Source organism: Phalacrocorax aristotelis, chromosome 10 (genome assembly GCF_949628215.1).
Source record: "Phalacrocorax aristotelis chromosome 10, bGulAri2.1, whole genome shotgun sequence".
NCBI classification, from domain to species: Eukaryota; Metazoa; Chordata; class Aves; order Suliformes; family Phalacrocoracidae; genus Phalacrocorax; species Phalacrocorax aristotelis.
The window spans coordinates 11206580-11233639 of NC_134285.1; the positions used below are offsets into that span (position 1 = coordinate 11206580).

General features: G+C 37.8%; 1 protein-coding gene across 2 annotated transcripts; it reads right to left on the bottom strand.

Annotated features, from left to right (window-relative positions):
- GSPT1 (G1 to S phase transition 1) lies at nt 1-27060 on the bottom strand. 2 transcript variants are annotated; one of them, XM_075105207.1, is made up of 15 exons: nt 26619-27060; nt 15089-15136; nt 14653-14694; nt 13704-13931; nt 12637-12670; nt 11090-11167; nt 8614-8794; nt 8101-8255; nt 6530-6670; nt 5690-5783; nt 5275-5355; nt 3417-3590; nt 2945-3034; nt 2438-2606; nt 1-1736 (listed from the first exon to the last, which is right to left on the bottom strand). In XM_075105207.1, the coding sequence occupies exons 1-15, from the start codon at nt 26917-26919 to the stop codon at nt 1684-1686; spliced, it is 1869 nt and encodes a 622-aa protein (XP_074961308.1). In that variant the 5' UTR covers nt 26920-27060; the 3' UTR covers nt 1-1683. The 2 variants fall into 2 exon arrangements, with proteins under 2 accessions (XP_074961308.1, XP_074961309.1); XM_075105208.1 differs by lacking the exon at nt 26619-27060 and adding an exon at nt 26376-26398.

Below are 27060 nucleotides of genomic sequence, written 5' to 3' on the forward strand. Positions count from 1 at the left end.
TTTGCAGACATAATAAAATTTATTTAAATTCCATGCATTACGGTAGCTACAAGTGTAGTCATATGAAACTGAAGGACAATAACTTCTTCTGTCCATACAATGTAGCTGTAAGTGAAATGAATGGGAGTTCCACAGTTACAAAGAAATAAAACAAAAAAAAAAAACCAAAAAAGATAAATCTGTTTCAGTTTTGAGTTATCTGTGAATTCAGACACAGTCACTAGACTGTAAACTTTTGGGGGAGGAGATGGGCTCGCCACAATTGTACAACTGAAAATGTTTAATTTAAAACATTCTGAAGAAGCTCTGAAGATACCTTTTAATACTTACTACTAATACTCTGAGAAATGAAGACAAATCCGTTAGCCTTCATCCTAATTGTTAGAATCAGGACAGCAACTGGAGACAGTCCACTTCCAAAGTGCAGCTAAATAGGGTTTTATAACACAGCTCCTTCAAGTTGTACTGAGTAAGCTTTATTTTGAACCAGTTTTGCTTTAATTTCTCAAGAAAAACCTCACTGGTCCTCCTAAGCTTACATTGCTTTTTGATATGCAAAAATTTACAGACTGTGCTTGATTCTGACTCTCCCATATTTCAGTATGTGCAAACTCTTAGGGATATTTAAATAGTCTTTCTCCCTCTCAGTTCAGACTGATCTTTAAAACAGCAAGGATTATCCAGCCCTCTAAATTAAAGACAGGGTGAACTGAGTAACTTATATAACTGGCACTTTTTAATTGGCCCAGTTCTCCCACAAAATGCAGCTCTTATAAATACTAATAGGCACTATTGCCACAAATTCTCTTATTTTTGCAAGTTTCACTGATTTACTGGTTGTTAGCATTTTCTGCAGTTAAGAATTTAATAATGCTGAATTTTTATAAAGACACAATATGTAGATCTAGCCTTCAAATTTGACTTACTGTGTCTAGTAATAATGTTCAGTCAACCTAAATTCGCTGAAGATATTAACAAATGTAAAGCGAATGAAGGTGCCACATTTACATGAACGTTTTTTAATTTTAAGAATGCATTCGACAAAGGGAAGGGGCAAACCTAATTATTTTAATACAAACTTGGTTGAGTGCCCAATTGCCTCATTTAAAACTGTGTGTGTGGGGAGGCTGAGGAGTTTAGAAAAGTCCAAGTAACCAAACATCCAGGTTACTGGAAAGTTAAAAAGCTAATGCAACTGCGTTACATCCGGATAAAAAACATTATTCAAAAGCAATTCAAATACCGAAAAAGATTTCAAATTGAATAGTTTATTAACATGGTAGTCATCTTTGTAACATGTGCACACACACTCGCACACTCTGAATGATCTGCCTGGAAAAAAGAGGTCAATATATATGCTGGGGAAATGAAACATTAAAAATCCTTTAGATTTTCATAATTATAGGCAATTATGTCCACATCACTTACAAAGCTATTGCCAAATCTTTCCAAGGAAGCAGAATTTGGGAGAAAAAAATTATTTTTGGGAAAATTCAACAGTGGCATAGCAGAGCTCTCAATATGAGAAAGCTGACATAATGTGGACCTTTGCTGTGAAATTTGTCTTTGCAAAATATGGGGAGAAGTTTATCAATGGGCAGAAAATAAGAAGGCGGTGTGAAGTAGGCTTTTGCAGAGTCGATTTTCCTCACAGTATTGTGCGGGGGTCATTGAGAAAAATGCTTAGTCCTTCTCTGGAACCAGTTTCAGAACTTTTCCAATTGCAATGGTCTTACCTAAACCAAGGAGGCAAACAGCAGAGTTACATATACTACGAAAAGGATGTACAGGTCTCTAAGAACATGAAAACTTTCCCCAAAAATGCAGGCTCTCCAGAATATTAGAAATAATACAGAGAATAAATTGTTGTATTGCAGAATGAAAGCACCAGTGTATTTAAAAGCACAGTAAAATCGCTATTCTCACAGTAAAGAATACTATGTGGATTGTGGAAAGCCTACTCTATATTCGTCTATGGAAAAGAAAAGGCAGAATCGTTCTACCAGATCTGTTTACTGCTTTTAAAGACAATTTATTTTAAATATGTCTCACAAATCTATGAGTTTTACCAGGGTGAATGAGTTAAAGCCCAACATACAACCCTGCCTTTTCTAACTTTAAATAGAGAAGCTATGGTTTTCATATTGTAGGTGGACATTCCAGGATGCATTAAGAAAACAGTGCTGGTAATTTTTCAAATTCAACCTTTTGTTTCACAATGCACATTTCTGTACATTATTCCTCTAAAATAAAACACACCTGTTACTAGCAAGAACTCTGCACAATGACAACAATTTGCTTAGATTTACTTTTCCATTGTTACCCTGATAGCGATTTCCACTACATACCAGCGTTTTAGTACCTCATTGCCATGCATGATCTCCTATTGCAAGTAACTATTTCTTGCAGCAGTTAACTGTTGATCAAGCAGTCTTACCCTCGTCTCTTAAGGTAAAGCGACCCATTTGAGGGAAATCTTTGAATGTCTCAAGGCAGATAGTTCCTGCTGTCCTTAAACGGGCAATGCATACTTGATCTTGTTTCACAAAACGGGGCCGTGTCTTACTTTTTTCTCCTGTTTTTTTGTCTACCAAGCAGATTAAGGCCTGTATAAGTAAAAAATTAATAGCTGTGAGTGAAAAATAAGGGTTATTTTTCTTTACAAACAAAATTGAAGTGGTCTAAGGAAGAAAATACTTAGAAATAAATAAACAACCCGTCTAAGTTTTACTGCATAAGAGTCAATCACGACCTACCACACTTTTCAGAAGGCTTATGCTAACAGTTACAGCCATTTTTGGTTGCGTTACGGTACTGACCAAAGATTCCATTCACAGCTGGAGCTTTGTTGCATTACTTGCTCTACAAGTGTATGTCACGACAGAACTCCTCGCCCCAAGAAGTGGATTATATACATTCACATCACAGCTTAAAGGACACTTACTGTTATCTCGACTTCTTCGATACAGGTGTGGATGTGCAGCACAGCATTATAACCTGGGCAGATAATGGATTTGTGCTCAATTATCACTATCTGTAAAACAATTAAGAGTAAGTGCATTTTTCTTCATTTCAATTATAAAAGAGCAGAGAATAACCAAAAGACAAAACTATATTAAAATGTGTAGTTGAACAATACATACACAAGTTTTTGTGAAAAAGAAAATTTGTAATCAAGTAAGTTGTTTATATTAGGAAAGTGTAAAATTGAAGAATTGGCCTGACAAGATCTTGCTTTCACAACTATAGGTATCTAAAACTTAACTGAATAGTTATATTCAAAACAAATGATATTTTAAAAACTCTGATGATGTGTATCTGTTATTGTCGATTTAGAGATATGGTAGCAAACATGATAGCTGAACTAAAACTTCAAATAACTGAAGTTTAGATTCGGTGAAACACAATTATTCTACCTGGGCATCAAACGTGCGTCCAGAATGACACAGGTTGTTGGGATCACAGAGAATAAATCCTGGAAGGATCTCTTCCTCTTCAATTCCCTTCAGTCTGATCTTTAGATTTTCACCTGGGGCTACTGAATCAGTTTCTACATCATCAGAAAGGATTCCAAGAACTTCCACATTGTGCTTAAAGAAAGCAAAAATGCAGTTTTTATTGTGAATATTTTAGTCTGGTAGAAAGTCATTTAAATACAATACAAGGATTTCAATAAATAATTTCATTATAGTTTAAATTCGTTACATTTGGTTCTGCAAGCTTCAGAACATTTAAAATATTTGAATGATGAGGTACTATTTAAAATAGCATATTTCATAAATTTTAATATAATTCTATAGTAGTTATTCAATGGAAAGCAAATTCCAAAAATATCCGCTATTTCTCAAAGTGAAATGAGTTTAAAACTTACGAAGAGATGAGATAAAACAGATGCATATTATCTAAGCCGACTACAAAAGCCACATTGCTGTATAGACTCATTACATTCAAAATGTAACAGTCTGAATATTAACACAATCCAGAAAATCCTAGAATACCAAAATTCCACAAGATTTCCTGGAGAAGATGATACATTTGATATTTTTATATTAATGAACGCTCTCCAAGCAAAAACCAAAATGTATTTTCAGACGTTCCTCTATGTTGTAACCTCTTCTGATTTTTGTATCTTTACACAGTACTAGATACCAACAGAAAGTAAACATTGGAAAGGCAGAGAAGTTAAAAAAGGAGTAGTTTCAGAAAGAACTCTATTGTTCTGACTTCCAGAAGTTTTAGTTCAATCCTCATTATCTGCCAAAGTAATAAAAGTGTGTCATCAAAAGCACTGGCTATTTACTGAATACAAGTTCTGTAACGGTTTAGTTAAAGCCATTTACAATTTATGAATTTCTCCTAATCAACCCCAAAATAACGTGGGCGTCAGATGCATGTCAAGCAGTTTTATAAAAAGCCACTGTCTGTTAAAATATCTTAAAAACTGAAAAGCATAATCTCAAACTGTCTAAGTTTAGTTTCAGCAGCTCTTGAGAAAGGTGACATGGAAGTCAATCTAATTAACATATTTTGATTTGGAAATATCAGCTTTCAACGAGCTGCAGATTTATTGCATGTTTGAGTATTGAGACATTTTCTAGGAAACCACCTCAGCCTACAGAATTAGAAAAAGTGTGTCAGCGTAAGTAAAGATGAGATGAATAGATAAGAAGTACTTCAAACCCTTTTTTTAAGAAACCACCATTATTCGAGTACACTATTCTCATCCACTGCCTCTTCTCAACTCTATTTTCGCATCCTTCATTTTTATATTTTCACATTCTTCAGGGCAGCACAATGATTCCAATTAGTGATCTTACACTACCTACCCACACAAACAACCTATCCTTAACTAAAGCAAACTTCAGGTCTTTCACTGGAACACACTGTGTACTGTTTGCATCCTTTATATTTTTTCCTATTTCCCTTAAGGAAGGGAAAAGAGAAAAAGAAAAATAAGAAAAAGGGAAAAAAATTTTGAGCAATATTAACCCACAGCAGGAAAAAGGTTTTGTGGGCCAACTATACATATACAAAGTAAAGCACAGTTCAAATAAACTAGGGTTCTTTTGTAGCCCAGCAACTCAGTTTAAGAGACAACCCAAGTTCTAAATGCTAAAGAACTATACACACACACACCTGGAAACGTCAACCACGTAAAACAGGAAAGCTTAGTTGTGTTCAACTGAGCAACAGAAAATTTTCTGATTTACAGTAACAAATGCCTTTAAGACTGAAGCTGTTTTTTAGGGTAGTAATATTTAAACCTTACCGTACCTTGTTTGGCATCATCACAAGCTGTTGTCCTTTGCAAATAGAGCCTGACTCCAGCTTCCCAAGGACCACAGTGCCCATATCCTTCACAAAAAGAAATTATATAAAAATTGAAAACACTTTCCTATGGAGTCTGCTCTATTTATGATTTAACTCTAAGTATGATTACTTAACCCTATGAAGTAATTTAGCACTGCTATACCTGATGTTTTGGAAACTGTCCTCATGAAAGATTACAGACTTTAAGAGTCTCATATAATGCCAAAATTATTTACTTCCCCTCCCCGCCTCTATTCTATAGCTGGAAATGTAAACATATCAGTGGGAAAAAACCCTCTAAAAATACAGTAAATAGTCCATTTACTGCTTTCCAAGAACAGTCCATTTATACTGTCTATCCTATTATTTTAATTTGTACCTTATATTTATCCACAATTGGCAGCCTGATTGGTCCATCAACTGAACGGTTGAAGTTTGGTAAATTATCCAGGTATGGAATAAATGGTAGCCCACTAAAAGAGAAGGCATTTGTTTCAGTTTCATGAGCACCCTTCTGTTTGAAAATTACTCAGAATGGATAAATGCAGTCCAACAAAAGGAATTATTTTCATCCTGTCATCATTAAGAACAGTGACCTCTAAGACAGTTAAATCTATCATAACATCCCATCATTAGTGTCCGTTTTACCCCAGCTAACATATTAATACCCAGGAAGTGCATGTAGTTTTAAAGTTATGTTACAGGCATATTTTTACACAAATGAATTTTTCCTTTGAGAATCTTGCTAGTGTGTAATATGTTTTGGAAGTACAAAACCATAAGCTAGGTCCAAACATGATTTTCATTAATGTGTTTTAACTGTCATGAACAATATTGGAAAACATGACATCCAGTGAGAGACATGGCTTGTCACTAATTATTATATGGCTTCAAGCAAACTGTTCATATCAAACAATTACACATTCCAGCAACATGTCAACTGCAGCACCACTGGAAAATTCAAGGGCTAGTATGGCACTCAAGCTCAAAGCCAAAGACCACCGCTAATACTATCACAGTCTTCTAACTTTATTCTGCAGTTAGGAAATGCTATTGTTTGGCTTATTGCATGGCTGTGATCTTGGTGCCCTGATTATATGTCCTCAAGCACTTTAGAAGACAGCTACAATATACCATGCTATACTTCCTAGCTTTACCATAGTGTTTACTTTTATTGAAATACAGCAAATATCCAAGTTGCTCAATTTAAGATACGTACATATACCAAGGACAGAATTCTGACTGTTCTTTAAGGTTTGCTCCAGTCAGTCCTGAGCAGGGCATGAAATGAATATCCTTTTTGGGATTGAAGCCAACTTTCTTCAAAAATGGCACCAGTTTCTCTTTACATTCCTCATATCTATTAAAGTGACAAGCAGATCAAGATAAGTTTCAATTGTTCCAGCATGACATAATACCGTGCTTTAAAAAAAAACCCAGACATTTAGTTTTCATCAGTTAAGTTATTCTGTGAGCAGCAAGCAAACCTAATAAAACTTAGTGGCCTATTTGCATCTTCTCCCCAATCTTCCAGCACAACTTGCTGTTGTCTATTACCCTGTTACTCCTCTGCTGCATGAAGTATCATCAGTTTTCTCCATACACCTCAATTACTGGGCTGGGTAAGCAGCAGCAGATGCTATATCTGCTTTTAAGCAATAGATCCAGGCCAAGATAGCAGGAGAGACCAAGCAGACAGCTACTCAGCTCATGCTGCAGGCTTTCACTTTAGTGCTGGCTTAGTCTCCTCCAATCTCCTACATAAATTTCCTAAGACTTAATGCTATTTATTTCTGTTGCACTTCTTCCCCTCGGTCAGCTTCAGCTGAGTTCAGTAATGTCTGAAGGTTGGGGAAGGACCAGGACAGCACAACTGGACATGCCTTATTCTTTTAATAAACTCAGCTGATGCTGTACGGTTGCCTAGTCCCTCATAGCTTTCCAAAAAACCTTTCACAATTCTTGACAGCACAGCAAGTTCTCTGAGAACTCTTCTTATTACACTGTAGAAGAAAACTGTATCCTGTCATTACATAAGTATCTCTAGGGAAGGACTAAGTCACTTTTCAGCAGAGAGCTTAAAGGGGTGAGAAGAAAGATGTGACAGAAGCCATAAAAAGACCTAAGTTTTAACATTTAGGAAAAGTAAAAATCTTTAACATTTGAGTGTTAAGGGAGAAAAGAATAACTTAATCCTTTTTATTAGTTATTTAAATATTACATATTGACTTTCTAGTTATTTTTACCTGGCCTGTATCATCACAAGACTCCCTCCCTTCCCCCTTCTCAGACTGTTATCATAAGCCACTTTATATTATTTACTTATTCAATTCAGCTTATCATTAAAGAACAACCCCAAATAATACAGGGTGGATACTGAAGGTGACCAGGATAATATTCTCACCAAATCTTAGCTAAGAGTTTACCAGAAAAGTGGCCAAGCAATCAAGAATATGGCAAGCTAAACTACTGAAAACAGTCACTTCCTTTTAGGTTCAGTATAAAGTTTCTAAGTCAACAATTAAACTATGTTAGAATTCATGGATTTATTAGATATGGCTGCACAGATCCAAAGTGTTGAAAATGAATGTTTTATAGTATAGAATTTCAAGCTTAATTGAGAGGCACTGTCCTAGGTACTATGCTTCTGTTTTTCTTGCAATTTTCATCACCCGTCTGTAGTCCCCCAGTCTACCATTCTTTCAGCAAAAATAGGGTGCAAAAATTACTTAGGAATTATTTTATTTCCATATCTTTTAATGAATAATATTTTTTTAATATTAAACTCACCTTTCATTACTCCAGTTTACAGTTGGATCATCCATTTTATTAATAAGGACTATTAAATGTTTTACACCTGCTGTTTTTGCTAACATGGCATGTTCTCTTGTTTGTCCACCTTTCTCAAATCCAGTTTCAAATTCTCCTTTTCTTGCAGAAATAACCTAATAAGAAAATACATATTTTAATAATTCTACAATTCTCTCAACAGAACAATTGACAACAGGTAATACTGCCTTAATAAAAAATAGCTTTGGATAGTAAAATAAAAAGCTTTCAAAATGCACTGGTATATCCTCAATATTACCCACTAGTTTCTGTACTGACATATGTAAAAGTCACATGACACCTGTGGACAATTTTATGACACTGTTAAGTTACTCTAAAAACCACTTGACTTGGTAGAGTTAAGATTTCAAAATTTTACCCACTGTAACTAACCAGAGGAGTAAATAAGCAAACAAAAGTCAAAAGCTTAATTCCACAGTATATCCAAAATAAAAGAAGCCGATTTGTCCTTACCAGCACAGCAAGATCAGCTTGAGAAGCCCCACCAATCATATTTGGAACAAAGCTCTTATGTCCAGGAGCATCCAGAATAGTGAAGTGTTTCTTCTCAGTTTCAAAATAGGCACGACCCACTTCTACTGTTTTACCTTTGTCTCGTTCTTCTTGGTTTGTGTCTAAGGCCCATGAAAGGTACCTAAACAAAAAGAGGAACAACCCAAATATTCTGGTTTTGTATTACTTTTTACTAAATTTATGTATGATGATTTGTTCATCCTGTCTTTTTTTTTCCTGCTCAACTATTCTAACCATGTCAGTGTTACTGAATGTAAGCATTTCCAACACCAATAGTGACTTTTTCTTTAATTTATTGACTGTTTTGTGTATACGTAGTGAGCTGTAACGCCCAGCACTAACTCTCCCTCACATACCTAGAAAATGCAATTCTAAAAACCAATTTTCAATTACTAAGTTCTCCAGGTATGATCTAACCTCAAATAGTTTAAGCTTTGCCTCAGTTTGAAAAACACCTCTGGATCAAATACAGAACAATTCTTCTTTCTCAGCATAATTAACTAAAAAAATTAGTCTTATCTGTACATATTCATATTATGAGATTATTGTTAGTTCTCATTTATTTGCACATATCAAGCAGAAATTGGCTATGAAATAGACACCACCTTTACATACCCTATATTTGATACTTTGGTCATATCAACTGTAGTCCCCTCTTAATTATATTTTATCCCATTGGCCATTGACAAACAAGTTAGATTTAAGTTAGACAGATGAACCGAAATTTCAAAAAACATTTAGCTCCTTCAGGTTTTGTGAAAATTGGTGAATAGAAAGGAGAGAAAAAAATTAATACTCTCACTAAGGAGAAGAAAAGTAGTAATAACTAAATTGAACTGGCTTAACATACCAACATTTTTCACCATTAACAGCAGCCTGTAAAGACCTTTAACTTGTCATTTGTATTGACTGGATACCATCTGAAGAGACACTGCTAACTCAGCTGACCAGAGATCAGGGAGGGAGCATCAGGGGCTGTTAAATACAAAGATGTCCTTTCCAACTCAAGAGGTTCCTGAGTCAGAGAAAGCACTAAACATTGGGAATTACGCATATATAATCAGTCTTCCACAGGCAGTAGCTATTTGTCACTGAGTCGTAGGTGGCATGCTAGATGGCTTTTGGTTTGTACATGTACATGTGCTCCTATGTGTCTTCACCATGGCCTGTGCTTCTGGAAGATTTCAGCCAAACCAAAGGTCAGGTTTTACTCAGCTAACAGGAGTTAACCAGGAATTTATGTGTGGTAGCTGGATGGGTATCCCTTTTTGCACATAGGGTTTTTTAGGGAAAGATGCGTTTCTGGATGAAACGTCAACTCTGCACTACAGTATAGAATTTTGAGTCACAACGTAAAACTGCTCAGATTTCAAGACTCTCAACATATGAAATGAGCAAACAAGATCTTTGATAATGACACGGAGATTCGTCATACTTTCTGTTGTATATCATGGCATATATTAAGGAATAAAAATAGCATTCAGAGAGGCACTTCCTGCAACTCACTCTCTAAAAGAGGAGGGGAAGAGGAAATCTGTTTTTCAAGCTGTCCAGGGTTTTTGAGGAAGGTCCTGAAATTCATTACTATGGTCGACTACCAACAGGAGGATGATGCTTGCTTGATAAAAAGAATGTATCCCCCTCACGCATATAATACAATTAGTTCAGGTCTATGCCCGCCCCTTGAGTGCTCCATTGCTGCTCTACCCTTAAGGAGGTCTTCAGCTGCTTCTTTACCAGAGCACTTTGAGCCCCTGTTTTCCTCTACCATAGCCAGGAATGGAAAGCTTCCAAAAGAAAAATCAATTTTCCAGGAGTTGTTTGAAGGAGAAAGCATGCTGCTCTATGTGCTGTATACACACACATACACAAAAGCAAAACCCAATGAACCAAAAGACAAAAACCCAAAACAAATAAGAGGCCCGCAAAAAATCCATGCATGACAGCAGCATCGTCTTACCTGGAGGAAACTTAAGAACTGCAGACCCTACCTTTATTCACATACAAATGAGATAGAAGGTGAAAGCCAAAACTATTCACTCACTCTCTCCTTGTGTCTGCCAAATGGACAACTTTAATCTCTGTCCCTTAGATATCTCTGTGCTGTTCACAGGTGAAAGACATACAGATAGAATGACCCCAAGGGCTGCCTGAGAAAAGTGTCTGCCTTGTATTCTTTTTTTACCAACTAGGTTTACCAAAGCATCGTAGCAGCAAAACCTGTTCCAATGTGAGTTGCACTGTTCCATGTAGTTTTTACTAAAGAAGTACTGGAGGAAAACATGGATTCCTCCCCCCACTCTTGAAGCCGATTCCAGCAGGAAGCCAGTGCTACAGGAACAGAGACTAAAAAACAGTCTCATTTTCATCATAGTGCAAAGAGGAAAGCACACCATTATCTTCAGTAAGTTCATACCATGTTTCTCTGTTTTTTTCTTTAGCTTCTCTTTCATATTTTTCAAGTGTTCTTTTGTCAACCATTCCTGTCAAATACCTAAGGGGGAAAAAAAAAAAGGTGCAATTTTACATAAGCAGAAACATAGTTCCAAACAGTTCAATGCTTATACAATCCCTACAGATTATTCTGAAAAACTGGAACAGCCTGATGCAAGCAGCAGTGGAATTTTTTCTCCTCAAAAAGCCACACCATTATCTGATATGTAAAAGTACACCAGTACCCTTTAGGAGAAGTATGAGGAATGTCTTTTAAAGCCTAATTGTAAAGTGTTCTGCAGAGGTAACTTTTGAAAAGGAACAACATCTGTTAAATCTGCTTGAGACTAATAGAATATTTCAAAATTAAGTAACAATCGCGATAGGAGAATTTTTCACACCCACTCACCCCCGCTATCTCCCCCTATTCCTAAAATGTAAAGAAAAATGTTTTTGGTTTAATTCTTTTTAGATCGAACAAGGAAAGTAATAGCTTGAGAGACTGTTCAGTTATGAAAAGTAGTGTACAGTGTTATTATATTAAAACTTTAATATTTTTCCTTCAAATATTTGTACCTGATCTTCTAACAAAAGTCATCTACTTAAGTTTATAAAATTAATGATAACAGTAAATAACGGGTTAATGATAAAGTTGGTACAGCATCCAATTTTTTCACTCCCTCCTTACAACAAAGCGATATTCTGCAAAAACAAAAGACCTCAAAAAGCTTCAGGAACATTACACATCAGTAGGAGCGTTAAGAATAGGCATCTGCTTGTACAAGGAGAATACCAGACATGTCAGATAATAAAATGCTAATTTGCTCTAGTATGAACTACAAGGTTAAATGTAGCATGACAATTCCAACATTCCAGTTCGATCAAAACAAAACAAGATGAAAATGCCAAGACAAAGACCTCCCACTTTCACTGAGATTATTATTTTAGAATCATAGAAACACTTTGCATCAGCAGGATAGCATTTATTTCTTCCTGTACTACATTCCGTTTCTTTTTTTTAAACGGACTGTTAGATCTAGCTGCATTTATTTACTTTTGTCTCAAAAATATTGCAGTCTTTAGATACTGTTTCTAAAATAAACGATTAACTATTAAAATTTTACATTTTGAAATCAAATTATGGCTGACAATGTTACCACCAGGAAATAAGGATATTCAAGGATCTTCACAAAACGGACAAAGTTTAACCAAGGGTATACAAAGCAGTTTCAAATAGCATTTTAAAATGATGAAGACAGACAGTCATGTTGTAAGAAAGGGATTCAGGTTTTTCAATTTAATGATGTGTGCTATTGCTGATTTGTTTCCGTTAAGTAAGTGAAAATCCTATAGCGACAAGATTAGATCTGCTGGAATTAAGAAATTCCAAAGGCAATAAGTAACGAAATAGGGACAGTAACAGTTTATTATAAAAATATTTATCTATGCTGATTAAAGCCATAAAGAAAATTTTACTTAATGCATTTAATTCTCAAGAAAAGCAAATTAAAAATTTTATTTTTTTCTTACATTATCTGTCCTCCAATTGTTGACTTGCCAGCATCTAAAAAAAAACAAATTCAGTCATTCACAATTTAAAAGAAAATCCTAGAAAAAGAAAACAACTATGAACAAGGTCATCTAATTAATTTCCAAAGAGATATTTTAAAATGTAATTTTTTGAAGCATCTCTCAGCTTCCCTTCTTTCCATAATAACTCATTGTCAATTCAATCACACTGAATTTTGAAAATTCTGTTTTCATACCTATAAACTTGGCATTATCCATAAAAAAAAAAAGAACTCCCAACAACCAGCAAAAGCATGGGTTAAGACTGTGGAAAGCTCTTGCCAAAACCCTTTCCCTGCTTCCTTTCTCCCTTGTCACTAGCTTCTGTAGGCTGCTCTTCAATATTGGGATGTATCTCTGTCCACTACCTCTTTCCTTGGTGTGACTCATTCTGAATTTACCCGAGGACTAAGTTACAGTACTTTCAAGGTGATAAGAGATGATACAAATGAAAATACAGAATTTACTGTTAAACTCATGATTCAATAATTCTTCTGTACTTTTGACAGCACTTTATTTTTCTGAAGCTTGTTGAAACTATTCAATTGGGACATTGCTATAAATGCTTCTTTTAACCCTGAATTATGTTCATCTGTCGTTTATAGCTCTACAATTATTAATATTTTGAATAATATTTTTAAATTTAGTAACAATTAATAAGAACCCTATGAAAATATTTAAAACAAGCAGAAAAGGAGCACCACTTTCTGAGTTTGTTCTTTGGATCATAACTACAGATACGTCACTGAAACACTCAATAGAGCAGGTACTTGAGAAATCACGAACACAGAGATTGCAGTGCCCACAAGAATACAGGTATTCTACCCTTGGCACTCTACCCATGAAACACCTTCTTTAAGTTTTTTCGTTTTTCCGAAGCAGCTTCATTAGAATCAATGCTCCTGTTAACTTCAGGACATGGTGAATACATACATCCCTACAATGAGCAGGATTAATTTCTAATCCTCCAAGTTCTAGATAATACACCACACAAAGATAAAATTAGTTCACATTCACTTACAACTTACCTACATGCCCAATGAATACTACATTTACATGCTCTTTTTTAGGAGCACCTGGTGGTGCTACAACAGATTTCGGTTTTGGTATTTCCTCCTCCTCTTCCATCATTTCCTGAGCACTTTCTTCAGAAGGTCCTGCATCCCCTGTGGGACCACCTCCTAGTTCTGCTTCACTTGTTTCTTCTTTGTGGTCCCATGACTCTTCTGGGGACATTTCTGTCTCTCCATTTTCCACTAAAAATTAACCAGTTAGATATACAGAAATAGATAATGAAATTAAAACCAATGACTATGCAGAAAAGCCCCTGCCCCAAAGATACAATCAAAAAGACTTCAACCATCCCATCTGTTAATGTCTTCCTATATAAAAACAGGCAATTGCTGTTTGTTTCTGAAATGATTATTATTGGGAGCTTTCAAACTAGCTTGTGTGCTGACATCAGAAAACTATGATTCACGGGGATTAACAGGGCAACAATTTTACAAGGAAAAAACAAAGCTGAAGATCCACTCAAACCATCACACTGGTCTGAATCCAGAGAGACACACACTACCTTATGTTTAGAAAGGCAGACAGTGTTTTAAGTTCTCTCAAAAGCCATACAAATACAAGGAGAAAGATACAATTTCCATGTTCTGATTGCTCATATTACTGATCACTTTAATATTTTTTGTTAATCACCATTTCACACATATTAATGAGACTACTTTGTAATATGAAATTATTTAATACAGTGCTGATGATTTTTCAGTGTCTAAGTAATTTAAGTGTACCTGTCAATGAATACTAGTATTCAATTACTTCTTTCCTAATCTAAATACACAGACACAAGGAAAATTAGTAAGACCAAAAATGCAAAGATATTCTTCAATTTTGTTTGTAATGATTCAGCAAAAGCACTATAGAAGTATTTTATAGTACTATCACAGTGAAATGGAACAATTCTCATCTTACCAACAGATTCTGAAATTTCCATGTTAACAGCAGCATTTGAACCTAGGGAAAAAAGAAAAAATCATTAAGGACACATTTACCATGATTGTACCAAGAACAAAGAAAAACAGAGTGACTACATTAATAAAAGCATGGTTCAGATGCTTGGGCACTTACTAATGCTATTTAATATACAGATTCAGGTTTTAAAAATCTGCTTCATGCAAGCTTTATGATCTCCAATAAACCACTTGGCCTTAGTATGCCTCGCTTAACTAGCTATAAAATTGTAAACAACCACAGATAACCACAAGGTCTTAGAATAGCACTATGAAGATTAAAAGAATGAAGATTCAAAAAGATTCTGAGATTTTTAAAAAGGAGATTATTTGCAATAATTAAAAAATCATGTTTCATGCAGCTGCATTGCATACCATCAGAACATGAAAACAATTACCTTCACAAGAGGCTGTCTGCTCCTCTGGAGAAGTCTCTACAGGTGCGCCTGTAAAGAAGTTTAACTTTTAAAATACACTGATGTAACCAATTTCTCCCAACTTTATTCCAAGAAGTGTATTTAAGAAAAAACATCTCCCACCCCCGAAAACAGTACTAACTATAGCCTCCAAGCACAAATACTTCTAAAGAACACTGCCTAAAAGTCGTGAAAATAATACACCGGTTCTAAAAACAGTTCTCCCTCCCCACCCCAAGGAAAGATACACTTAAAGCAAGTTTTAAAGGAAGCAATTTTTCTATACATAGTATTTACCTGCCCATTCTTTCTGGGCATGCTGTCTATTTAAGTGTTAGTAGCAAATTGGTGTTTAAAAATGTCAAACCAGTTTCATTGTATCCAAGGAAACAAACCATGTGTGATGTCACAACTGTATGGAAAGGTTCTGCCAGCTTCAGCTGCTACTGCCCCACAATTTCACATAAGCATTGAGGAGAAAATTGAAACAAACTATTAAGAATAAATTAAAATCTTCTGTAGTTATTAGGGTCAAGAGATGATAAAGTCATTCACATACCTGGTATGTTTGCCAGCCCACCATAATAGTCATATTAGTCTGAGGGCAATCTCACCACTCACGTGTATATCAAAGCCACAGGTATGTTTTTTGGATAAATCACTCAAACCTTCTCATGCACTAAACCATGCCACTAAACTATATGCTGAGGTATAACTAGTTATTAAACCTACTAAGAGTGATACGTTCCAATTCAGTTACACCCCATGATGTTTCAGGACATTATTCCACATGATCAAGAGGCCTTCTATAATTATCCCTAAAACTGTAACCTATTTAGTTTTCTCTTGGTATAAATTCAACTTAATGATTCTTTGAAACAAGTTCATTATCATATTTTTCAGGCACATACCCAATCCATACCCTCTATTCAGCTGTACTCCAGCGCCCCTTCAATCCCATTACTTGCTCTATATGCATGATGGAACCTAACGATGAAACAAATCCCCTCAAAAGAACAAAACCATACAGAAAAGGACCTGCTTTTCTAAGCCGCTTTGCTTTCGCCCTGTTTGTGTATTTGCTGCAGACTTCTATAAACTGGAGCAGTGCTGCAAAAGCTGGAAGAGGGCCAGAGGACAAAGCTTGCAGGCAGGGTGAATGTGGGTCACAGCAGAACACCCAGTGACCAGCAGCAGTGGAGGGGGCACAGCAACACAGAAGATGAAACTGGTATGAGCGAGGTTCCCTACACTCCCCTGTGATATCCTATGTGATCAGCACTCCAGGGTCCCAAAACCACAGGAGCAAAACTTCAAGAGAATCCTTTAATATAGTAAGTAAAAGCATAACAATAGAATACCTTGAGATTCCTTGTAAGAAGTGATACATTACTCACATCTGAGAGCTGGAAAAGACTCATATCAGCCCATTTATGAGTGAGGTAAGCAGGTGGCACAGAATCTAGGTATGAACCTAATGCCTCCATTTTGTAACACATCAGAAGATTGTTGGCTATTTCACACACACTATGGTTGGGACACAAATATTTTAATTACAAGATCATTTCAACAAGCTTTTAATTTCACTCCTGAAGTTTGTCCATAATTAAAACCATTAAATGACGGTATTTATGCACTTGCCTTGAAACAGAAGCTCTACAAGTAGTTGAAGTTTTATTTAATTCCTTAGAAATACACTGTCAATCAACAGCATTCATAATAAACTCAGTTTTTCTTTCTGGTCTGTAATACAGCAGGCACGCTGACAGGAAAAAGAAGTTTCTTCACAAATAACAGAGAGGAGGTAGGAAATTGTTAACCTAAAAAGGTCCATCTGTTAAATTTTGTACAAGTCTAGCACACAAGAGAATCAATAAGCAGTTTGTGTGTGGATCCTAAACAGCACTAATGCCACACTATCAAGTGGCAACGGATACTCAGTTTTGACCACAGCTACTTATTAAATTCTGGTCACTTTGGTACACAAGTGGCTGGCATGCTTTGGAAGAGGACACTGAATTACATAAAACATACGCTGTGCCTTCAAAGCGGAAAAGGAATACAAACCGCTCTAAAAAAGCTCATTATAAAGAAAACAAGTAAAAAAATAAAGAATCTTAATTTCAGAAAGAACATGCTTTAAGTGATAAAAATAAACAGTCCTCAGTAATTGTTTACTTCTGATAAACAATTTCAGGTTATGTCAGGTTATTTCAGGCACTGGTACACTGCAAACAAGTATACAAGAGAAAAATCTAACTTTATAGGGTCAGATTTAACGCTCGCTCTGTGTGGAAATGAACAGATTGTCTTAAAGGCATAGTTCAGGCAATCACCTGAAAAAGGATGCAGTCCTGCTTCTCAGACCATTGGGTTGCCGCATTTTGCTCTTTGTCATCTCTCCTTGTGTCAGCCCTAGTGTACTTATAACTATTGAAGGTCCACAAAGGGAGCTGGTCTGCCCAAAAACTGAACTAGCAAAGAACCTACTAGCTTTTGGGTGGATCAGCACTCTGAAGCAACATACTGGCTGGGTGGAAGAGCACCACTAGTGCCATGGCTGGGAGGACAGAAACGCAATCTCAGTAATTCAAGGAAAAACACTTCACCTTTAAGTTTGAGTTCTGAAACACCTAGAGAACGTTTGGATCACATAGAAAGGAGATGGCAATTCTGAACCTAGTTGAGATAGGCTTACTACGTAGGACTCAATATTGGATTAGGACATGAGAAGAACTTCAACTCCACACTGTCCCTGTGGCAAAATATTTGGACAAATCCAGTGAACTGAAGTAACCTTGCTTATTTTGCCCATGAGATAAAGCAGTCACTACAACAAAATACCTTTAAAGGTGAGAGAAACCAAGAAAGGTTCTAAGTAGTCCTTGTAACTTATCCCAATATCTCTAAAACATTAAAGTGGATATGCAAAGTTTTTCATTTTGTGGAAGTCAGGGAACTAACTAACAACATTTATGGTTAACATAGTTTACTATTATTGTAAAAATGTTACAGCAAATTAAACACAAATTAGAAAAATCTGTAGCACACTTCAAGTTCAGCTTAAAAATTCTAGATCCTCATCTGTGAAAGCCATTCAGATAGGAATCTTGTCATATGAGAGGGATTCAAAATGCAGTTTGTATGAAATCTGGTTTTAAAGTCAGAACATGTCTGAAATAAGAAATCTTGAAGTCATGCTTCAAATTATTGCCTTTACAATAAACAATTAGATTTTACATGGCATCCTCCATACTCCATCTCACCTCAAACCATAAGTCAAGAACTGTTGTTGCAACCTTATTCACTGTATTACACGAGGTGAGTGGTTTATCCTTAGTCCTCTTGAACACCAGAGCCCTAGAAATCTTTTGGAATACCTTTGTTATCAACAACAAAGGCAAAAATGGATATGTATGCTGCATTTATATACTGGTAGACCAGGAGTCAAGGCCATTATGTAATTTAGAGTCTTGTCTGAATACAGTAAAAATTATTATTATTTTTTAATATAAAATTAACTGGAGGAGTGCATGCTCCTGATAAAGAGTTCAAAATTGCACAACTTCTAAAACATAGGTCTCTAAAATATAGCTGACGTCTTAAAGAAATACTGAGAGAATCCACTCTGCCTATTTCATTCACATGATATTCTACTACAGCTGATGAGTTTGTTGTGTATTACATCAAGTTTTGTACTTGCACGCATTTTTGCTGCACAATAACCAAAGCTACACAGGTAGAATGAATTAAAACTCAACCTCTGAAAAGATTGTTTAAAACCAACATTTTAAAGCAGTATAAGCCAGGAACTTCATAGCATTAACAGTTTAGAATACTTGCACAGAAACAATAGAAAATTGCTTTATAATAAATTTACACTAGAATGAAAAAAGATTTTCCTATATGGAACAGGTAGAGCTGGTAAACTGAGAATCAATATTAGAAGAACAACTGCAGTTAAAATACGGTATTCAAGTGAAACTCAAGTGCTAAGCAGTAACGACAACTTGATCATTACATAAGCTGCAGTATTTACCAGATGCACAGAATAAGCCGAGAGACGTCTCCACACAAGCAGATACTGTTCAGTGATTAACTGGTAACTCCTCAGAAGCAGTTACCTGAGCCACAACGCAAAAGCCTTCACAGAGTTGATGAGAGGCTGTAATTTGTTGCTACGTGTGGCAGCACTCATGGCTCCCAGCCTGCCAGTGGTAAGAACCTAGACAGTGCTGGTACCTGACTATGGGGTTAATGAAACTGTTCTCAGAACAGAGCATAGAGAGAGATTAAAAGGAAAAAAAAAATGGGCAAATACAGTTTGAAAGAAGCGTCTTATCTACAGAACTTAGATGGTCTGTATAGTGAGCTTGTTGTTGCTCCTCCAATACAGGCATAGAGTTTGTTCACAGGAATTCCTGGAAGGCTGAGGAGTGAAGAAATGCATGACACCCACCTTAGGACTGCCATCACCTTTTCATTTGTGTGACTCGAATACCCGAGTTCAGTAAGTATTTACACAATAGTCATGTAGTCACAACAGTTTTCTTGAATTATATAACAGTTGTTTGCCTTCCCCCCCCCTTTTTTTAAGTGAAAGCAGAAAGGGAATTACAGCAAAGTAAAAGATAAAGGTCTGAGTCAAGCACAGAGAGCATGAGAATCAGAACGTAAAAACCACCATGAGTTTCTTCATTAGCAAAAAACCCCACAAAAAATTATTTAAACCACAAATAAGTGGTAGTGCTAAACAAAGTATTTAACATTCAATATTTTAAAATATACAGAAAGAAAAGGTTTTCAGGAGATCACTGCAATTAAGGCAGTTCTGAAAGTTAACTTAAATCCCGAATTATTTTATTCTTGTCTCTCCCCTGCTTCAAGGCCTACACCCTAGCTTCACCAGTGGGCACCGAGATGTATGCCCAATTTTTAAGATGCACCAATGTAAGAGCAGTTTTAACAGTTTTACAAAGTTTAAAAGACTTTGTAAAATTCACAAAAAAGCTAGCACTTGCTTTGTATTCATAGGATTTTGCTACATGTTAGCTTAGTAAGACTCTCCTCCTTCCTTCCCCAGTGAGGACACACCTTAAGTTTATCTTATCTAAAACTGACATGCTTCTTCACAAATAAGTCTTTAAGAAGGCCTATGGGGATTTTTCAGGCAATATAATGGAAAACCCTTTTCCTTAAGGCCAAGCATTGGCACTCAGTTGATAACTTGAGTTTTGAGGCAGATAGTCAAGAAATCAAGCTCTGTATGAGAATAGTTAAGGATTCCACTCTCTGTCATGGTTTAGCCCCAGTCAGCAACCAAGCTCCACCCAGACACTCATTTGCTCCCCCCATGTGAGATGGGGGAGAGAATCAGAAGAGTAAAAGTGAAAAAACAGTTTAATAGGTAAAGCAAAAGCCACGTGCACAAGCAAAGCAAAACAAGGAATTCATTCATCGCTTCCCATGGGCAGGCAGGTGTTCAGCCATCTGCAGGAAAGCAGGGCTCCATCACACATAATGGCTACTTGGGAAGACAAATAGCATAACTCTGAACATCCCTGCCTTCCTTCTTCCCCCAGCTCTATATGCTGAGCATGACATCGTATGGTGTGGGACATCCCTTGGGTCAGCTGGGGTCAGCTGTCCCAGCTGTGTCTCCTCCCAGCTTCTCATGCACCTGGCAGACCAAGGGAAGCTACAGAAGTCCCCAACCAGTGCAAGCAACCACACACAAACCTAAGCTCCCCATGGATTTTTAGCAGGTTAAGTTCAGGATCTTAACATTTAAACATAAAAGAATAAAATTTACACATACATTCTTAGACTGTTCTAGAGAACATATTTTTAATATTGCATCACCTGTCCTAAACTAACTTTTGCACTGAAATTCAGTGTCATTTTCATTTAGACCTCTTCAAAACATAGTCATAAATTTCACTGATGAAATTTCAACTGCTTAATTCCTTCATAATAAGAAAGCCAAAATAAAACCATCTTTTTATCTTGGCTCCATACAATCAGCTGCTTCTCATGCTTGCATGTCTCGTCACAAAATAGGAGAATCCCCAAATTCTGAAAATGGAATTGTAAAACCAGGTTGCTAGTAGAATCCAAGAATTATCCCAAATTACTTTTGTGTTCATTTTGATATAGTGATCAAGTTTTAAGACAACATCATGCTTTCAAATATGTTAAATCAGTAGTCCAAACCAGGGTGCAAAACACATGATCAGCAGACTGCATGTAGACTCCAGGACAGTTCATCTAGTCCACAGCTGGCTCCCAGTGGTCTGTTTTTCATTGGAGTCACACAAAAGCCACAAGCGTCATGAATTATACTAACAGGAGCAATACAATCCCGGCTACCTTCCTGGGGGCAGTTCAGAGGTAGACAAAGGATCTGTGTAATACATTGGCACCTTGACTGCATTGCACAGGTATATTTTATCTGATCATCTGGCAAGCCAGTGCCAAGACTTACAGCCTTTCTCTGCACTGTTTTAAAAGAGGTTGTGCAGCTCACCTGTCTAGGGAAGCTGATACAGAAGAACACTGCTCTAGGTAGTCAAGTGCTGACTCAAAGATTTTTTTGATAAGTATTTATACCCTATACTGGCATGCACAATACAGCACTGATTTGCTGTCATGTAAGCACTTAAGTTTACAGTTATGAAGGATTAACAGCAGCATTACCAACACCCTACTTGTGAGGAAACCATCAGCATACAGCTATTCAAATGTTGATAAGAGTAAACCATGTAATCCTTTAGTATGATAGCTTCTTGAATGGTGGCCTACTAGTTTGAGACAAACAAGACTTTCTTAGCAAGTTCATATGCAAAGTGAAGTCTCTTGATGGCTGAATTGTTGAAGAGTCTTAAAGTACAGCCTACAGAGAATGGTGTAAAACAAAAGATGACCAGTTTTAGGGACCACAATGATAAAGATAACAACCTACTCTGGAAATTACAGGCTTCAGAACTTTTGTGTCTGATTGGCGGGGGGTGGAAGTAAGGGTGGCACGGGCAGAATATAGGTATGTCTCAGCTAGCTACAAGGTCAAGAAAAATAAGGGCAGGGAAAACCAGATAGATGCCATATCCATTTGTTTACAGCGTTTGAAGGCTGAAGTTGGCCAGCTGCTTGAACCTAACTATTAAAAAGTGACTGCTGTGGGTGAGTGAGGACATTTAGGGAATGAAGCAATCTAAAGGCCATTGAATCTTAAGCCAGATGTTTGCTTGGCTCAAGACTGTAGGTGTAAGTTTTCTAAACTTTAGTCATTAACAAACCTGTTCAGAATTTTACCTGAAGTGGTCAAGAGAGCTACTAAATGAAGCAGTAGCACTAATACCACCAAAAGGATAAACGCTATCTTTCCTTACACTAGGTGCTGTGTCACGCATTTGTTCTTATTACTTCCATTATTAATGACACACTTTTCTTACCAGAACCACTGCATACTTCAAATCATTGAACAATTCAGGTTGGAAGGGACGCCAGGAAGTTATATAGTTCAGTATTCTACTCCAAGCAAAGTCAACAGTGAATACTTCAAAATTACTTCTAAAAAGAAGAAAAACTAACATAAAACATAGTAAAGCCCATACAAGGAAGCTGTGATCAATTTTACCAAGAATCCTGTGAATATTGAAGAACTATGACAAAAATCGAACCACAAGAATGCAGGTTGATGCTGCATTTTCAGATATTTTTTGTTTCTCTCATACCTAAGATCCAAAACTCAGATAATAGAAAACTTACTAATTTCTATTAATAAAGGGGGGGGCGCACAGCAGCAGTGAAAGGAAGGTTTTAACTATTCCCTTACACCTCCAAACCGTGCTTGATATAGAAACAAACAAAAAAATCACCCAAATGAAGTTACATCTTATATACACTTAGAAAATTAATAAACAATAGTACAAAAATAAGGCATAGATGCTACAGAACAGTAAAGCTGCAAGGTACAGTTGTGATTAAGAATGTTTAGAGGCCCTTACACAATCTACTGTCATTTTATCGACCATAACACCTTGCCTTAATTTAGTTGAGTTTGCTAGCCCAGCAACTGCTATCTACTGTAAATTTCCCTAGAAGTACAACATGTTCATAACATACTTGACACGCTCACTGGAAGGAACTGTGGTACAGTGATGTCTGCTGCAGACAGAAAAAATTGTGCAGTCTTTATTTCGCATTTCTGATAGAATCCAACAAAAAGGGATTTTACGTGAGTTTGACTTGGACACAATTTGATAAAAGCAAGCCCTTGCAGCTACAACGTTTGGAACATATGGGTTTTAACCTGTTCCCTAGGTTCAAAAATTTAAACATATGCTTTTTGCATATAGTCAAATGATAATTTAATACCAAAGTAATTCTGAAACTACCTGCAAGCAAAAATTGTATTAGTAGTAAACATCAGTCAGACACTCTCCCTAATACACAATTTGCAATCCAAAGAAAGCACGCATAAAAAAGTTTTAAACTAAACTTCTTGGAATGCAGGTCTCAAGAGTTTCCTGATTTTAAAAAGTTAAATCTTGCTCCCTAAATGACCTCTGTGAGTGTTATTTCAGTGCTCTAAACATAAGTTACAAGAATTTATACAAATTACTAAAAATGTGAAGTTAGTGTGCATAAACGGAAACACTATTACACGCTACAGCCCCACAATGGAGATCAGTTCTGTGGAGCTTTTCTGTATGCCATGCTGCCACTATATATTTATCTTGACCTACAACATCCTTTGAACTACTAAGGAATTATGACTCAAACAAAACCTCACCAAGAGAAAGTTTCAAGAAAAGTGTTACTAGAACTTTAGGTCCTCAAACTGACACCCAGCTTTTTAAATTCTTCCTAAAAATCAAGATTAATTTAGATTCTTCCCAGTACAAACCAATATTTGTACAGACCTCAATAGAGATAATAGAAATATATTTTTTCTCACAATGTAATGAAGACTGAGTGCCACAGAACACCAAATTCCCTACAGGAGCAAAAGCAAACTGGGTTGCTGAAAAGTAACATATTCAGCACCATTTTCTAATCACACAATGTTCTGACTTATTTCCAGAGCAAGCTCCACCTAGTTCTTCGAGCCAGGAAAGTAGTTGTCACCTTATATGAACACCTGCAAGGACAAGACTGTTGATTACTTTCTGTAACTGAGTACATCACACCTGGAAAAGTACTTAACCTAAAGTACTAACCTAAAGCTAACTAAAGTACTCCAGTTAAGAAAGGAACTGGGTTTTGATATTTTTTTGGGGGTGGGTGTGGTGTGTGTATTGGTTGTGTTGTTTCTTTCTTTCTTAACTGCAGATTTGTCTGCTTAATCTTAGGGACATCCAAGTTAATTATAGAAACTTAAAATTCTAAACCTTAAAGAAGATCTAGAAGCAAGGTGAATTCAAACCAGGTAGATTATAGCACTACGTAGGAAACATACTCAGCAACTAAAATGGAAAAAGCTATTCTGATCACTCCAGGTGACCAGGGTGCTTTCAGTCTCCAGTCTCTGGAAAGACAAAGCTCATCATAGGTCTCAGAAATAGCAAAATAGTGGAGAAAAGGAGAGCATGAAGAAATAAATATAATAAGCAGGTAGGAAATTTAGGTTAAAACCCTAACAAAAACAAAATTAAATATAGGAAGGCTTAGAAGAAACTTTACAAAAGTAGCCAGGGAGAAAAAACAAAGTTACTCTAACATTCAAAACCCCAAGAAAGTTTTCAGTCACAGCATTGATTACATAGTTAAGAGATACTTAGATTTGGGTTGCAATGGCTGAAACACACACTAGAATCAAATTTGAAGATTATTCAAAGGTGCATCACATTTGGAGCACAGCCTCAAGCTATCTACTCTACCTTTATACCTGTGAACCCTAACATATACATTTATTCTAAATGGAATCCAAGAGCCTGCCCACAGCTTCTTAGAAGTGTATTTAATACATATCGCCTGCCTGCATAGCACATGAGCTACAATTTCTGATAAAAGTTAGGAGTGCTGAACAGCTATAAAAAATACATAATCGAACATTCACTCTAACACAAAAAATGGGTTAATAGTCTGTTATGAAAATTTTAAAGCTTAGATATGAAAGTTACAGATTTTAGCTGTTAACATCTGATAACTTTACATACAAGGGAGAGTAAGACTAATTAATATATTAAATTAGAACACAATAAGTAATAAGCCACAATCAACAGGAAATTGTGACAAACAATGTAACAAGCAGTCACTTCGTGAAATTAAATCCCTATAATCAATATCTGAAATACTAGCTTGTTTCATATTGTACCAACAGGGATACAAAAAACTATAGAAAAAAATAGGAAGGTGTTAAACATCATAGTCAGGTCTCAAACTCCTTAGCTGCAGGAGTGACATTAAAATCCTACCACAGAGTTAACTAGCATGTCTCATGCTTGGAAGGACCTTCAGTTTGGAGCTGGAAATTAAAAAGTAGCTCTCCTTTAATTTCCCATATGCAAAGTAAATCTAGTATAAACATTGGTTGCATACACAAAGATCCTCTGAAGTTAAAAGCCAGGTAAATTTCAAGTTATTCCATTGACTGAGGCCAGCTGGACAAACCTCCTTTCCCTACTAATCATTTATCAGCATAATATTGGAAAAAAATAACTATGTGATATAATCTTCAGAAAGACAAGATACATCTGAAGCACTAGTAGCTGAAGCAGTGCTGTTTTCCCCAGCAACACTAAATTTTTTACCACCAAAACCTCCGACAACTTCTCTAGTGCTTTAGGACGATGAGAGCTACGTGGTTTCCTCTCGTCACGGGCGACCCTTTGCAAGTAAAGGTACGAGGGAAAGGTACACAGGGTCCACAGGCGGCCAGACCACACCAGTTACTGCTGCCCCTTGAGCACAATACCACGGCTTGACCTCCCACCGCACACCCTGCAGGGTCCCCACTGCCCCAGCTGTACCACAGCGGCCTGCAGACCCCCTCCCATGGCCCCCACGAACTCTCGGGGCTGCATCAGACGCCGCACCCAGCTCCTCTGCCATGCCCCACGGCTCCCCTGCCCAGGCTCTGCTGCTTTACGCCCCGTCCCCAAAACCCTCTCCCACATAGGGCTCCCCCCGGCTGTATACCCCGCGGCGCCTGCCCTCGACGACGAAGGGCCCTTAGGACCCAGGGCCCCAGACCGGGTCGCTCTCCCACTCCCGGGCCGGGTCGTCTCTCGGCTCCCCCCGGCCCAGCGCGCCCGCCCGCACCTACCCGGCCTGACCGCCCCGGTCCCCGGGCTGCCGGCCGCCTCCCAGCCCGGCCCCCTCGACCGCCGGAGGCCCTCCGCGCCGCGCTCTAGCCCCGCGTGGCCCTTTCCCTCCTTCCCCTCGGGGGCGCGACAGCCTTCGCCCCGGGCCCCTCCGAGCACGGCCCCGCGCCCTTCCAACATGGCCCCCATCCCTCCGCCCTCGGCGCCCACCCGCCGGCGGTACCCCGTCCCGGCGCGGCAGTTACCGTGGGGCGGCGGCGGCGGCAGGCCGGGCGGCGGCGAGGGCGGCGGCAGGCCGGGCGCCGGGCCCCCCCTCAGGAAGGACGGCACGAACTCGGCGGCGTGGACGTTGGGCACGAAGGGCTTGGCGTTGACGTTCAGCTGCCGGCTGAAGGCCGCCCCGAGCAGCTCCTGCTGGGCCTCGGCCTCCGCGGCCGGCGGGGCGGACCCCGGGCCAGCGCCGCTGCCCGGCTCGATATCCGCCTGATCCCAGCAGTCGGGAGCCGAGTCGCTGCTGCTCCCGCTGCCGCTCCCGTTCGCCTCCATTTTGTGGCTGCCCCACAAGCCTCTGCGGCCCCGAAGCGTCTCCCAGCGTCCGGGGTAAGGGGGAAGCCGGCGGCGGCACCGACTCAGCACTCGCTCCGCCGACTCCGCGTGTACTCCACCACCCCGACGCGAGCGCAGTGC

Excerpts from the sequence above, each read along its gene's own strand:
- GSPT1 (XM_075105207.1), bottom strand. The coding sequence starts at position 26,919 with ATGGAGGCGAACGGGAGCGGCAGCGGGAGCAGCAGCGACTCGGCTCCC. Across the intron at positions 8,795-11,089 it reads GAAAAAAACAGAGAAACATG|GTACCTTTCATGGGCCTTAG; the intron begins GTATGAACTTAC and ends CTTTTTGTTTAG. Across the intron at positions 3,591-5,274 it reads TTGTGATGATGCCAAACAAG|CACAATGTGGAAGTTCTTGG; the intron begins GTACGGTAAGGT and ends GCTTTCTTTAAG.